The sequence below is a fragment of the Diadema setosum genome, chromosome 6 (assembly GCF_964275005.1).
Source record: "Diadema setosum chromosome 6, eeDiaSeto1, whole genome shotgun sequence".
NCBI lineage: Eukaryota > Metazoa > Echinodermata > Echinoidea > Diadematoida > Diadematidae > Diadema > Diadema setosum.
Window position 1 is genome coordinate 25297932 of NC_092690.1, and position 16823 is coordinate 25314754.

The 16823-nt window shown below is 39.3% G+C and overlaps 1 protein-coding gene across 2 annotated transcripts in view; it reads left to right on the forward strand.

Moving 5' to 3' along the window:
* The window catches only part of LOC140229476 (ubiquitin-ribosomal protein eL40 fusion protein), a 336799-nt gene extending 320501 nt beyond the window's left edge, over positions 1-16298 (forward strand). The window contains exons 1-5 of one of the 2 annotated variants that reach the window (XM_072309728.1): positions 2406-2424; positions 11224-11340; positions 12282-12368; positions 13840-13942; positions 15811-16298. In XM_072309728.1, the coding sequence (XP_072165829.1) occupies positions 11238-11340; positions 12282-12368; positions 13840-13942; positions 15811-15904 (387 nt within the window). In that variant the 5' untranslated portion in view covers positions 2406-2424; positions 11224-11237 and the 3' untranslated portion in view covers positions 15905-16298. Of the gene's footprint in view, positions 1-2405; positions 2425-11223; positions 11341-12281; positions 12369-13839; positions 13943-15810 lie in introns of those variants that run through there. The other variant, XM_072309729.1, reaches the window with a different exon arrangement.
* The last annotated feature ends 525 nt before the right edge of the window (positions 16299-16823 follow it).

Below are 16823 nucleotides of genomic sequence, written 5' to 3' on the forward strand. Positions count from 1 at the left end.
TTTTGCACTTTATGACAGAGACCGTACTTAAAAATCTTCAAAAATGGACTTATCGGTTTTTGCAAACAAACTCTTCATATTATTTTGAAGCACTAAAGCGGGGTTTTTGTTTTTTCTGCAAAATAGTAAATACAAAACGAAGGTCAGAGGTATAAGTAGAATCTCAAGGGGCATATTATGATTAGAATATAGGGCTTACATCGTATGATATATTCAGTTTAATTGAAATTTATTTCCGCTTTCACAAAAACATAACACATATTTCACTTTCTTTGTTACAGAGAATGGTATAAACAAGACAAATAAACAATTTGAATTGAGCAGAGTATACAACAATAGTGAAATCTTATACTCACTATGTACTAGTAGTACTTGTAACAATCCATTGTAATGTATAGTGAAGTTATCAAAGTGAGGTAAACAATATGCAATATTAGATGGGTTAGTCAAATTTAATACCGGTTACAGATTGGCTAAACACACCGTCACGTGATGGAGGCACATTGGTTATGTTCGCCCACGGGCATGGGTAGAACATTTTTGTAATATTCTCCCATGGGAAAACATTTTCACGTTTGTTTGTTTGTTTGTTTTATTTTATTTAATCACGGGATAAAATGCCCTCGATCAGCCAGGTGAGGCTGTTTTTCAGAGAGGCCGTGAGTAAAGTGTTACAGAAACAACAAAAAACAACACAACAGTTAACAGATCAGTCAAAGCAAATTAACAAATTAACGTGGCAAATGACAAACGATACCAAACGATTGAACGATCATATTTTTCACGCAGACGATCGATAGGATAAATTTGCCTATTCCAAACAATGTGAAAAAGCAGATTTGACTAACCCATATAATATAACAGATGATGACTTTTGTTGTCGGGAACATGTACCAAACGTTCCACCCTCAGGGTTTGAAATGCTATTTCGGGAGGCTATAAGTCCCTCGACTTCGTCTCGGGACTTTATTAACCTCCCTCAAGAGCATTTCAAACCCTTCGGTTGGAACATTCGGTATGTTCCCTCCCCCGCCAATCATCATCTATATAATGTGCGACATGGGGTGAGAGAGAGAGAGAGAGAGAGAGAGGGAGAGAGAGAGAGGGAGGGAGAGAGAGATCTAGACAGACAAAAAAAAAGTATTAAAGAGATAATGTATTGATGTAGTTGTATAGTATCTGATCCTCAACTTTTCAAGGTGCAAAGAAATATTGTAAAAAGTGGTAGTACATATCGTACAAAATGTACTCTCATCAAGATAATCATGCACTATTTCCGTTTTACCGTAGCCGCTCTGCGTTTTACCAGTAATACGCGTATAGTCTCATTGTTTCCTGTGATGAACTCTTGGAGGAATTTCGTTGCAGAATAAATTACCATATTGTCATCTTTACATCTTTCATTTATGGGGAAAAGAAGACATGAACTGTTTAGATTAATTAGATCTGTACTAAATTAGGTGAAAACTATTTAAAATGACCATTTATGAGAAAGAAAAACTTATAAAAATGCGTTGTCAAAATCAAAACTCACCTATTCACGGAGGAAATGAAGAGTTTGTTTGTAAAAACCGATAAGTCCATATTTGCCAAACGGAGATATTTGCGATTAAAGGTCAAGAAAAATAAAGAGAATGATAAGAAAATTTTTGCTTCTTTTGACCATAACTTCATAAATGTACTTTTATATGTAGTGACCAATATATCATTTAAAAGGTATTATTTTGTACTTTATGACAGAGACCGTACTTCAAAATCTTCAAATATGGACTTATCGGTTTTTGCAAACAAACTCTTCAAATAATTAGATACCTATGAAAATTCGGTACCCCTGATGTATAACAACAAACGGTTTATATTAGATAAAGAAACTTTTACTTTATCGTATGACACACCAACAAAGAGTAGTAAAACCATTTATGATAAAAAGATGCAGCACCAATAATGCATAATGAATATTCATGAGACTTAACAAAATACTAGTAATCACCTGCTACCTGAATCTTGTATTATTCCCACATTTGCAACTCGTGCTCATAACTTTGCTCCGATATGTAATACAGTGTACAATATGAATAATATGTGTGAAATATTATTTTTTCCCTGTGAACTTAAGTCCGTTGATAGCGAAGAAGTTTTTATAAAATAAAGTGTACTCAGTAGGTATATTGAGCAAAAAAAAAAAAAAATATATATATATATGTATACATATATATAATGAACTACTACCTACTACACTAGTACGCTATGTCGTGTGGCACCTGTCTGCTTTTATACAAGCAACCTCACACTTTCTATACGAAATATGATTGCGACCAGTCTGTGTGGTTGCGCAGTTTGCGATCATTTGCGATGTGTCTACTGCCATCTGCGTTGATTTGTAGATATTCCCCGATCAGTCTTTTCCCTTGGTGTGGTGCAAAAGTAAGAGACACGAGTTGAGAATTTGCCACGAATAAACCTTTCGCATTTGTACAGACATAATGTTTGTGATTTTAAATATGCACATGGTAATTCTGTATGTTGTACCTCTTTCAGATCATGGGTTTTTCATGAGAAATCATTTGCAGAATTTGCGCAAATACTCATTTTCTAGTGGTTAGATTAGTACGCGTGAAATGTCTCGTGTCGTGCACAGAAACTTGGCATGCATGCCATACCTATCATGCCTATAGCACAATGCATGCATGTAGTGAACAGAGCATGTTCATGCCCATACACACTCCACTCTCGTATCATCCACATCGCACCTTTTAGGTTTTAAGGGCATAGTTATGGGCCTACTACTAGATTCTGAAGTGACTAGTCAGTAGCTAGCTACACTGGTACAACCAGAGTGGTGTAGACTAGTTCTACTTCTTTTTAGGTGATCCGAATATCCTTCGGATCACCTTCTGTATCTGTACTGATTGTTTATTTCTGGACAAAAGTTGTGCAGAGGTTAGCTCAGAAAGTGCATTGCCTCTCAATGTCAAACTTATACCATATATGTATCATGTCGCAAAGAAGACAGCGCAAGTAAAATCATAGTGATCAGTCGACCGTGACGTCACTATGACGTCATTATATGAAAACACATTTTCATGCATATCTCATTAATGGAATGGAATATTTCAATGAAATTTACGTCACATATATTTCAAGTCATGCGAATTCTACTCATATTCTCAAAATTCATTTTTATCTCAAAACGCGCGCGTACGCGCGCGTTGAAATATGTGTATGCTCAAATCGAGCTCAAATTTTTTTTGCACACGTTTCAGACCATTTGGAGCATTTTTTGAAAAATTGAAAAAATCGGACGGACACGTACGCGCGCGCGCATATACGCACGCACAGCTCATATGCAATAGAAATTTCCCGTTTTTTCACATGAATCGGATGTCTGAAATGTCAAGGAAAATTTCTACCAAGTTTCAAGTCAATCCGACTCAATATGACGTCATACGGGCCCGTCAAAGTTGAAATTCCGCGCGCGCGTCAATGGCGATATACAGTGCAACTATGCCAAAAAACCGTCAATTTTAAATCCGATTTTACTCGTCAGGATGGACGGTGACCCCCCATTTTCTTTACATATTGTGAAAGCTGATGAGTTGTACATGTCATTTCATGGGGTGGCAATGCTGACAAAATGATTAAAAGATATCAAATTCCTTAATAAAGTAAAAAAAGTAAATTTTCAAAATGACGTCATCAAATTTCAAGTTCATTCAAGCGTATCTCACTAGTCCTTTGTCAATTTTCACTCAGATTTAAGTATGTTGTAGCTTATTTAATTTTCTTTCAAACATAAAATAACAACATTTTGATTGGATAACGGTATTACCTCGTAAAAATGGATTGAAATTAATCTTGTCAAATTTGACCAGTTTACGTGTTATCTCTATGGGAGTGCAGTTTTTCTGGAAATGAAAACTGACCTGACGGTCTTTATCGAGCACTAGCTCACTTACCCTTCGGTAAATTTCGCCCAGATTTTAATATGTTGTAGCTGAGGCTTTGCGCTACCGTAACTGTGCCCTTAGTTTTTTCATACGATGTCGGGATCACGTCAAAAATTTTGGTTGAAATTCAGGCTTATCTTCAATGTATTGAGATATTTCTTTCTTTCTGCAACTTTCTTTGCAATAACTCAAGAAAAACGGCCTCTATCACTTCCATGTTTTGCACATGTGTAGTTCATGTCACGTAAAATATTTCATAAAATAACAACTTCTTGACCGGACACCATCTTGGGTATGTAAATTAGGGTCAAAGGTCATAAGTGTTTCATCCTGTATCTTAGTGAATACATGTCCTATCTTTCCCATATTTTGCACACGCAAAGACCATGTTACACGGATCATTTCATAAAATAACTACTTTTTACTCAGATGCCATCTTGTCTGTGCAAATTGAGGTCAAAGGTCATATGTACTTCTTTTTGTACCTTCGTCATGACGTGTTATCTCTATGGGAGGGAATTTTTTTAAATGTGAAAATTGACATGATTGTCTTTATCGAGCACTAGCTCACTTACCCCTAAGTGAATTTCTCCCAGATTTTAATATGTTGTAGCTGAGACTTTGCGCTATCGTTAAGTTGCCCATGATTTTTTCATACAATGTCGGGAACACGATAAAAAACTTGGTTGAAATTAAAGCTTATCTTCTATGTATTGAGATATTTCTTTTTTTCTGCAACTTTCTTTGCAATAACTCAAGAAAAACACGCCCGTTCACCCCCATGTTTTGCACATGTTTAGTTCATGTCACGTAAATTATTTCATAAAATAACAACTACTAGATCGGACAACATTTTGGGTATGTAAATTAGGGTCAAAGGTCATAAATGTTTCATCTTGTATCTTGGTGAATACCTGTCCTATCTTTCCCATATTTTGCACACGCAAAGACCATGTTACATGGATCATTTCATAAAATAACTACTTTTTGCTCAGATGCCATCTTGTCTGTGCAAAGTGGGGTCAAAGGTCATATTTAGGTGATCCGAGTATCCTCTCGGATCACCTTCTGTATCTGTACTGATTCTTTAATTAGGTGATCCGAGTATCCTCTCGGATCACCTTCTGTATCTGTACTGAATCTTTCTTCTTTCTTTGTTTCTTTCTTTATTTCTCCTCAAAAGTTGTGCAGAAGTTAGCTCAGAAAGTGCATTGCCTCTCAATGTCAAACTTATACCATATATGTATCATGTCGCAAAGACGACAGTGATCAGTCGACCGTGACGTCACTATGACGTCATTATATGAAAACACATTTTCATGCATATCTCATTAATGGAATGGAATATTTCAATGAAATTTATGTCACATATATTTCAAGTCAAGCGATTTCTACACATTCTTAAAATTCATTTTTATTTCAAAACGCGCGCGTACGCGCGCGTTGAAATATTTGTATGCTCAAATCGAGCTCAAATTTTTTTTGCACACGTTTCAGACCATTTGGAGCATTTTTTGAAAAATTGAAAAAATTGGACGGACGCGTACGCGCGCGCACATATTCGCACGCACAGCTAATATGAAATCGAAATTTTCAATTTTTCACACGGATCGGATGTCCGAAATGTCAAGGAATATTTCTACCAAGTTTCAAGTCGATCCGATTCAATATGACGTCATACGAGCCCGTCAAATTCAAAATTCCGCGCGTGCGTCAATGGGGATACACAGTGCAACTATGCCAAAAAACCGCCAATTTTAAATCGGATTTTACTCGTCAGGATGGACGGTGACCCCCCATTTTCTTGACATATTCTGAAAGCTGATGAGTTGTACATGTCATTTCATGGGCTGGCTATGCTGACAAAGTGATTAAAAGATATCAAATTTCTTGATAAAGTTAAAAAAGTAAATTTTCAAAATGACGTCATCAAATTTCAAGTTTACTCGAGCGTATCTCACTTATCCTTTGCCAATTTTCACCTAAATTTCAATATGTTGTAGCTTATGAAATGTTCTTTCATGAATGTAATTACACAATTTTGATTAGATGACGACATCACCTCGAAAAAATGGATTGAAGGTAACCTTGTCAAATTTGACCAGTTTACGTGTAATCTCTATGGGAGTGCAATTTTTATGGAAATGAAAATTGACATGACTATCTTTATCGAGCACTAGCTCACTTATGCTTCGGTAAATTTCTCTAAGATTTTAATATGTTGTAGCTGAGACGTAGGCCTATCGTATGTGTTCCCTTCGTTTTTTCATACGTTGTCGGGATCACGTGAAAAAACTTGGTTGAAATTAAAGCTTATCTTCGATGTATTGTAATATTTCTTTCTTTTTACAACTTTATGTGCAATAACTCAAGAAAAACATACCCTATCACCACCATATTTTGCACATGTTTAGTTCATGTCACAAACATTATTTCATAAAATAACAACTACTTGATCAGACGCCATCTTGGGTATGTAAATTAGGGTCAAAGGTCATAGATGTTTCATCCTGTATCTTGGTGAATACATGTCTTATCTTTCCCATATTTTGCACACGTAAAGACCATGTTACAGGGATCATTTCATAAAATAACCACTTTTTGCTCAGATGCCATCTTGTCTGTTCAAAGTGGGGTCAAAGGTCATATGTACTTCTTTTTCTATCTTCGCTATGACGTATTATCTCTATGGCAGGGAATTTTTTGGATGTGAAAATTGACATGACTCTCTTTATCGAGCACTATCTTACTTATGCTTCGATGAATTTCTCTCAGATTTTCATATGTTGTAACTGAGACTTTGCACTATCAGGACTCGAATCATTGATTAAAAGAAATCGGATCACCTTAATTTGTCAGTGATGACAAATTACAATCTCTAGTTCTTTTTTGACATTGATGGTTCCCTGAGAGACAGAAGAAAGAAGCCTCATCATCGTGATCATCCTCGTGATCGTGATGATCCTGATCATTAAACGCTCTGTGCATCATGCCCACTGCCGCCCTGTGTGTGTGTGTGTGTGTGTGTGTAAAGGGGGGGGGGGGGGGGTAAGTCCCTATGTAGCCATGAACAATGCAATGAAGTCTTATGGACTTGACCAAAAGGTCAGTCTGCATAGTCTGTAACTTGTGGATGGGGATATGCTCACAGATACTACGTCTGGCTTCACGGAATCCCTTCTTACAGCAGACTGAAGTAGGAGGTTGTGTTACGCGTTCCGCTTTTAACCATGTCAGACTAGAGTAAGATATCCCGTTTGCGGCAGTTTAAGGGTTTTTCCGCATTGTAAACAAATCAGGCAAATTATTTTCAACAATTTCATATATCGTAGACAAGATTATTTATAAACGCTATTGTTATCATAAAAGATTTGACCAATGACAAACGCATTTTTCCTGATTTACCAGGGCAAAACCTGGCACAATTTTCGCCAATATGCGCCGTAGTAATCCCTATGCAATATGCGCGTGCTCCGCGATCTTCAGCTGAACGCCTTCACATGTCTCGTGAACATTGCGAAAGCACGTGAAAATAGCGGGCGCATATGCACTGGCTACAAACAGGGATCGCAATTCTGGCGGTGTTGTTGATGTCTTTCTTGTGTTTTTTCATTTTTTGCGATGGTAACATCCACTTTCCAAAATAAATGGCGGCCAACATCGGCTCGCGAAAGTTCTATTTTACATGAGGATATGTTTTCAAAATCCATGAACATCTGGAAAACAACAAAAAATCCAGTTTCTTAGACCCTTGTTTCTTAACTGATATGTTAAGAAGTACCGAAAATGAAATCTTGGATGCGATATGTTGTCATTTAGGTGAGAAAATCTCACTTTTGTCGGAGATTGTGCCCATTTTATCGGTTGATTTTTGTTGATTGGTAGTGTGTGCTAGTATATGTGTAGTGTGCATGTACAGTGCAATGCTGTGTGTAGTGGTATATTACCGAGTGTGTTGTATCTGCCGCAAACGGGCGCACGGACGCATATATTGCCACAGTTACTTTATAAGTATTATAACGTTAGAGGGGTCAAATTTGACCGATAAATATTAAATGATTTAAATCTGCCTTTTGTTCGGTGCCCTCCTGTCGCCATGGTCATGCCTGTTGTGTGTTATACTGTATGGTTTGTTTAATATGGTCACTTCCGGCCCTCGTGCTCATAACAGATAGCTTCCATTCGCTCTGCTGAGTATGGTCTTTCTTGATGTACCATGGTACGGCAACAAGATGATTTCCCTTTTTCCATTATTAGAGATCACAAAAATTGGTTTTATATTCTATATATGGTCAAGAAATGAGTCAGGCTTACCAGTTTCATGATTTATTCCTCCTACACACCATTTTGTGTCCTTTATTGGGTAAAACGACCGTCAATCTTGTTCAAACCCCTGAACTAGCGCATGCGCAGGTATGGCTAACTAGTCTATGTACGAGGGAAAACAATTGCAGGTATTTACAAGTAATCTGTTACATTACTTGCACTTGCCTTTCTGACCCCGTTTACAGTGCGAGGCTCGGCCGCGGCTCGGCCGCGGCCGTGCCCAGCCCCGCTTCAGTGTAAACGCGCAAAAGGCCAAATGCGAGGCCAAAATTGGCCTCGCATTTGGCCTCGCTCTGGAGGTGGTCTCGGCCGCGGCCGAGCCCGGCCTTTCCTTGGTGTAAACGCAAACTGGGCCAAATGCGCGGCCAATTGCGCGGCCAATTTTAGTCTGGCTTCCAAACCCTCTGCATGTATATTTTGCTATTCAGAATATTTACCCCCTCAACGTCCAAAACTAGTATAGTTTAAGGTGGTTTTGTCCTGCAAAGGATTCTTTCCTTCGGCAATTCACGGAATTCATTTGGCAAAGGGTCTGAAAACCAGACAATACCAAATTGCATTTGTTTACAAGCAGAGCGCCACTACGACAAAATATTGAAAGGTTTGAATCAAAAGCGCGGCCGAGCCCGGCAGTGTAAACGGACAAAATTGCGGGGCCCGGCCTCGCAATTGAGGCTGGGCTCGGCCGCGGCTCGGCCCAGCCCCGCACTGTAAATGGGGTCTTAGGCTGGAGTAGGTTGATTGCTTATGGATGCAGAATCATGTGTACCTTTTTTAATTATTTTTTTTTTTTTTTACCAGATGTTTGATTCAATTTGTAGTTTTCCTTTTTGGCAATAAACTCATTGAGAAAGGACAGAGATATTAATTCAATACAGTCATTTTGAAGACATGGTTTTTCAATGATTTCTCTTCAAAAAGAAATTGAGTTGCAAGCTCCCAAATATTTTGTGTCTAATGTATGGTTATAATGGTACAAAAACAAAGCGCGGCAGTCGGCCCCGAAAAGCATCATTAAATGCTTCAAAAAATATTTGAATAACCATCCCTGTTCCTCCCAACAGACGTATTTAAGTGTGTGTGTGTGTGTGTGTGTGTGTGTGTGTGTGTGTGTGTGCATGTGTGTGATATCAGCTTGTAATTTAAAAGAAAAATTCCAGACTAGTTAAAAACTTTTGTAAATAAAGAGTAAAATATGTCAAGCATTAATGATAGCAAAGAAAACAACAAATATTCAAATTTCAATGAATGGATTTTGAGGTCCAATTGGGGTTCCTGCAGGGAAAATGGTTTTGGTCAAGCCATACCAGATATGGAGACAAACATGCCTGAAAAAAGGTTCTCGCGAAATACAGAAAATATCTACGGTCTGGTGCGATATTCCATTCATCTGTTAGCCTTGTGGAATATGGGACCGGACTCTGGATATTTCCTGTATTCTGTGAACAAAGGGGGGTAACAAATAGTATTGTAAGGTAGTAATCCTACATTTACATGATGATATGTGACCCGCTACAACAAAATGATCCTAAAGTCGGGCGAGGTCGATTATTTGAAAATTGCACGATATAATCCCCTAATCTTTCTGCCTTAGATTGATATATAACACATTTTATAAAAATAATCGGCTGCGGAGATATCGATGTTTAAAAGAGAGCACGTCGAGACGTCTGGAAAATCACTGTTTCGAGAAAAGCGCCATAAAAGTCTTCCTTTCGACGCAATCGCGATCAACGGACACGCAAGTTAGTTTTCACCTCTAGACAATAGAAGGTAAGCCCTAGCAACCCCGAAGAGTTCATTCAAGCACATCAGCGTCGGCGGTCTCCTCACCAACCAATCAGTGACCAGGATGTGAGAAGCGGCTGAGCATAGCGCACCCCGCCCGCACGCACCAGTCGACTGGGCAGTGTGCGAGCTTCACGCTTCGGTTAGCAGCAAGCAGCAAACTGACCAATGAGATCACTCTGGTCGTTGTTAGGGGCGGAACCTATCTGTGGCGCTCAATCCAAATTTTCGAACCAGTTTCTGCTTCGTTGAAACGCCAAAAAACATGGCTCAGAAAAACGCTATTATTTGGTCTTTCCTTTGATCATTTTGCTTCAAAATTTCGACAGATGATAGAAGACACGTTAGACTCCAACAATATATCAAAATCAGAAAATCGTAAGTTTTGACCAATTTTAATGCTCTGACTTCAAACTCGATTTTCACGGCTTCGACCGTGCGCGACTTTAGGACCTTTTTGTTGTAGCGGGTCACATATTCAGTGTTATGCTCATCAAGCTTGCGAAGTGTCAGTTGGTTGGGGGGGGGGTAGAGAAAGAAAGTGGGTAATGGAGATGTACTGAGCAAGCCTGCATTGTACAAGCATCTATTTTCTATATTATATTCAAAGGGGAGGTAGTGGTTGAAGATACACCATGAAATAGGATGAAAAGTCTCTTCTATACAGGTACTCGTGCTGTGCTGTTTAATTTCATATCCTGATTTTTCATCTCACTTTGTGAAAAATGAAGTTCAAAAACTTCCTCACCCCAGTGATGTGACTAAATGTGGGGTAGAAAGAAAATATCTAAGAGAGGAATCTGTCATATTGTCCAAATTAAAGAATTCTTGCATTGTTGTGTTTATTGCAACTGATTGATAAATTGCCCTTCAGTGACGAAGACCTCTACCTCGACGAAAGGCAGTTCACAATGTTGCACAGTGGACTCTGGTTGTAACGAAGTCCTCGGTCGGGACCGGCAGTTTTCTGTCATTATATCAAAATTTTGTTACAACCTGACAATTAACAATAAAAAAAAAAACACATAGAGCAAGTAATGTTTCAGCCTGAATTTTACTTTGTTGTAACCGGAATTTCGGTATAACTGTATTCGTTAAAATGGGAGTGCACTGTAGCATCTTCACAACAAGTTTTCTCTGTAACCTTTGACCTCCCACCCAGCTACCAAGCCAGTCATGCAGATCTTTGTGAAGACATTAACGGGGAAGACCATCACCCTCGAGGTGGAGCCCTCCGACACCATCGAGAACGTGAAAGCCAAGATTCAGGATAAGGAAGGTAACCTCTAACCTCAAGAAACCTTGCTTGTTAAGTAATTGAAGACATACTACCTATGTGGGAAGTCCTGTTATTATGAGTGCATTTACAATGCAAGGTGAATGGTCAACCAGGGGCCCGTTTCATAAAACTTGTCATCAGTGACAACTGCCACATTTCTATGACAAATTTGCTCTCAGCCAATCAGATGCAAGGATTTCAGTAGCTTGTCACATCTGTGACAACTTGTCACTGATGACAAGTTTTATGAAATGGGTGCTGATCAACCACCATACCCATACTTGTGGGTGGAGAGCAGCAATGTGGACAAAGTACATTGATGAAGGGCAAATATGTCGGGCTTGCGTGGGCTCAAACCCACAAACCATACCACACTAATGTCATTCAGAAACAAGTGTTCGTATCCACTTGGCCACGACACCTGAACAATTTTTAGTGTATTTACAGTTGAGGCAATTTTTTGTTTTTGTTGTGAAATGAGTCGAGTCATGATCATAATTAGAAACATTTTGAGCTTGTTTACCATTTGACATTTGTCACTCCCGATCAAATCAAACACCTTTTTATGCTTGAATTGTGTCTCCCTCACATGTACACTCACTCACACACACACTGAAGAATATAGTGTATGAGTAGACCATTTTGGTAGTGTACTCAAATTCTATGCATGTTTTGTTCACAAAACTTGCCCTAACAATCACAAAGCTTGGGGGGGGGGGGGGAGCTTGTCCTACCTACAGTACATGTGTAGCAACAACAAACTGAATTCTTGTTTAAGGAACTTAATGTGAGGGAGCAGTTGAATGAAATACTTGGTTACAAGGCTGTAGGAAGACAAACCTCTAAAAATTTTAATAAATTACACAAATGTAATAAATTAGACAAATGGTCTGTTGTACAGGGTCATGGTTTGTTTTTCTCCTTCTTTCTTTGTCCTCCAGGTATTCCTCCTGATCAGCAACGTTTGATCTTTGCCGGAAAGCAGCTTGAAGATGGCCGCACATTGTCCGACTACAACATCCAGAAAGGTGAGGGAGACAAACTCTGCTCTGACAGCTACAGAGTTGAATCTATCTCGAGTAGGAAATACAGTAGACTCCCGTTATAACAAAGTCTTTGAGACCGGCAGTTTTCTTTCATTATATTAAGATTTACTTACACAAACTGAACAAATACACAATAAAAGGCCTGGAGTGAACGGTGTTTGTTATAGCTGGAGTGCACTACATGCATATGCTGAGATTCTGGCTTGGAATAAGTTTTTTAATATGAAGTCTGTATAACGCACTGTTTTTTTGACAGAGCACAGTTTGGTTAGAGAATTGTTTAGTTGAAGTCAGGCAAAATTCAGCCTAAGCAACTTATACTGATACAGAGGGGACATAAATTGTTGTACTGTAGGGCATTGTATACAATCTGGAACCCCTGTATAGCACCATTTGGTACTATTGTACAGCAGTCATTTTACTTCTGGAGGACAAACTATTTGGATTATGAATGCACGTTGACATCAAGAGATATGTTCACTCAAAGGTGGTCATTGCAACCTATGATCTTTGTCCAGTGCTTGGAATTTACACAGATCTTGAGTACCTCTCCCTAGAATTTGTAGCGGATTGACTTTGGAGAGTCATAGGTAGTCAGTTCAAAGTGAAAATGTCCTGATGTGCTTGGACTACTGTAAAAGTGGATATTTTCGCGCGATTAATTTTTCGCGCTTGGCCATGTGAGAAGACTTTTGCGTGTTTGTAAATCTGCGGAATCAAGACATCAAGTACTGGAACATATGGCACGCAAAAATATTCGTGAGCTTTTATTTTCGCGCTAGCTTCTCGTTACGCGAAATGCGTGAAAATTTCAACACCGCGAAAATTTCCACTTTCACAGAATACTTTCCTGGGCGTCCAGACTGTTAGCCAAGAAAATCAATATGATACCAAAATTAGATTTCTGCAGTGATTCCCAAATTTCAGTAGAAGTCAAGAATATTTGATATAGGGACTTGCAAATTCTCATGCTCAGTTTGCCTTGAAGTCAATACATAGTGTTCATGGTACACCCACCTTGTGTTGGATGACTGATACAGTTGTACTTTCAGTATTAAGAATGACTTTGCTTTCCAAACTTTATCTTCTCCCTTGTATTCCGATAGTAGGATGTCATATAGTTCTGTTTTAAATAATGTAAATTTTATGAGTTCATACTTCTGTCCGTATCACATTCTAAAGACACGCGTGAATTTGAATATTTTTGGCCAATATCATTTGTCCTCATTATCTTTGTTGTTATCTTTGTCGTAGTTGCCGAATGTATACATCATATCAGGTTGAACAATGTAAAGTTTACAATTTAGTCTTTTTGCGAATATCAGGTTTTACCGTCTCTCCGTAATTGTTGAAATAATTTTCATGAAACATTTATTTTTGCAATAATCATTCATTGTCTGCCTGATCATATTGAGCATTGTTGGTGAGTGTTATCGGTCACTTCGCATTGCAGAGTCCACACTCCACCTGGTGCTTCGTCTCCGCGGTGGTGTGATCGAGCCCTCCCTGCGTATTCTGGCCCAGAAGTACAACTGTGACAAGCAGATCTGCCGGAAGTGAGTTTCTTTCTTTCTTCTTCATTCTGCTGCCCCTTTCTGTGCCTGGGACTTTGGACAGTGCACACAAGGCGATGGGGGTTTTCTTTGCTAATACCTCCATTCCACAGAGATTGCTTCTAAAATTCACTCATCAGAAGCAAACTTTGATGCGTCCGTCCACCCATCGAAGTATATTGGATGGCAGTCTGATGAATCTGACCCGTGTTGGTCGACTATCGGGTCAGCGTCAGACATGTTGCACGTGATTCTCACCAGACGATCTTGCCTCATCTGGGGGGTGTTTCATCAATTTAGTCAGCGCTGACAAGTTGTCGGTCTCTGACAATTTCAGCAAAATCCTCGGTTTTGATTGGCTGAGATGCTCTGGTCACTGACTGTTACTATGGTTATTGTCAGAGACCGACAACTTGTCAGCGCTGACTAACTTGATGAAACACCCCCCTGATCACGCCCGGCATTTCTGACACTGACCTGATGGTCGACCAACAAAAGTCGGATTCATCAGACTGCCATCCAATACACTTAGGTGGGTGGCCGGAAGCAACAAACTTTGCCTCCAATGAGTGACCGACGAGAAAATCATCTGTGTGGCATGGGGGCATAATTTTCACATGCTGCACACAAAGGGTTAATCACTGCAGTAGTGAAGTGTGAGCTGTCTCCCCATGACACACCCACTTCCCCTCTGGCTCTAGACACGTGCTTAGAAATATGGATGAGAGTGGTATGAATGGTTGATGAACTTTTACTATCTGGTCTCTCTTCTCATAAAGTTAGATATGGACATTAAAGATATTGCATGCAGAGGGAGTACTGTAAAAGTGGACATTTTCATGTTAGTAAGATTTCGCGCAAGGCTGGGCAAGATCATTATGGCGTTTTTTTATTCCGCAGAATTGGGTCATTACGTAATGGAGCATATGACGTGGAAGAATATTCGCGTGCTTTTATTTTCACGCCAGCTTCTGGTCGTGCAAAATGCACAAAAATTTTCCACACCGCAATAATTTGTACTTTTACAGTAAACATCACATCATTTGCAGTACCTCCATCCAGAGATTCCACTGATATTGATAGGGGGAAATAAAGTATTTAGTGTGAATTAAGAAATCAGTGCACAGGGGAAGATATTTGCAAATGAATGCATACTTCAGAAAAGATTTGAATATTTAGGACTTGGTCATATAGAAAGTTTGCCCATGAAGATCACTTCACCATGGCATGTCAGCTGCATCCTGATCATTTTGTAGTGAAAGAAATTTTTGATGTTAGTTTCAAAGCTTACTGGAAAAATGGTTTCTTTCGCGTACATATACTTGCGCGGTTTCCATCGGTGCTGACTTTTTCACGTGTGTTTAAATTCGCGGTCGGAAAAATCTGTGAATTCACAGTCAGCAAAAACTGTTTTATTTTGCACATGAAAACCCAAACTATAATCCAATTATTCTTTTATTTATTAAATAGAAATTAAAATTAAATGCAGGCTTTCCTGAAATCCCGTCTCTCGAGTACATGTACTTTATAACATGCTTGTACATACATTGCGCGGTATCACTGTGTGTGTGTTGACCATCAATACACTCAATGCGCGGAATCTTCGTGTGTGCATGTGCGCAATAGCGTTGTAACAAGCGGCGAGTTCAAAACATTTCCTTGTATGGTTGATTTCGCGCGACTTTTCAAAACATTTTCGCGTGATATTAAGATTCGCGGTTCAACCTCAAAGCGCGAAAGCACGAAAATAAAACCACCGCGAAAGAAACCACTTTTACAGTAGCCTTTTCTTGTGTCACTTGCCTGTCTGAATTACCTATCGGTAAACTATTCTCTCTCTTCCTGCCACCCTCTTCCCTGCCCCTCCCTAGGTGCTATGCTCGCCTCCATCCCCGTGCCACCAACTGCCGCAAGAAGAAGTGCGGCCACTCTAACGACCTGCGCCCCAAGAAGAAGCTGAAGTAAGCCGCTCCTCCGAACTAGCGACGGCAGCAGCAACAACCAACAGCAACAACCAGCAGCAGCAACAACAGCTTACTACCATTTCAGCCATGGCATCCTGTCGTACCTGTTGAATCTTTGTGCACACTCTTATGTAATCAGTTGCCTTCTCCGAGTTCACGAGCGTTACCATCCGCGGACACAGAGACTTTCTGGGTCAATTGCTTGGAGTTGGACCTGTCCTCAGAATATGAAAAGTACTTTACAGGATACTTGCGTGTAGATAATTTGTGGAGTTCATATTTATCCCAAATTAACAGGAAAATTGTACATTCTCATGTAGAGGTTGTGTTACCCCGCCTCCCCTCGTTCAGTTTTGGATATCATGGATTAAATGGTATAAGCAAGAAAAAGTGAACCCACGTGTGTGTTGCTCTTTCATTTTGTTTTTGTGTATGAGAACCTTGTATGCACATTTTTGGAATGACAGCACATATTTGAGATGGTGGAGAAAATTAAGCACTTCCTACCACCTTATCTATCTTAACAATCTACTATCACATGGTTGGATATTTTTAAGTCTCCTCTACACACACTACACTGTTCCTCCACTTCTGTGGTACTACCAGTGCCAAATATAGATGTTATTGAATTATAGAGTGAAGTTGACCCCGTTGACAGTCGTTAATCAACTGATGAAGAGCTATTCAAATATCAAATACGTACAATGAAATTATTTTCCAGCAGTAGAAGTGGGGGCAAGTGTGTTCTTGCTATGTTGGACATCATATTGTTTGTTGTGGGTTGTGTGTGTGTGTGTGTGTTTGTGTGTATGGATATCAGTTTGTTCATGTACACTGTATTTACACGTATAATTGTACTTTCATTCAGCAATACACGTGTACATGTACAACGAAGCACAGCTGAAAGTCTTTTTTAAAGT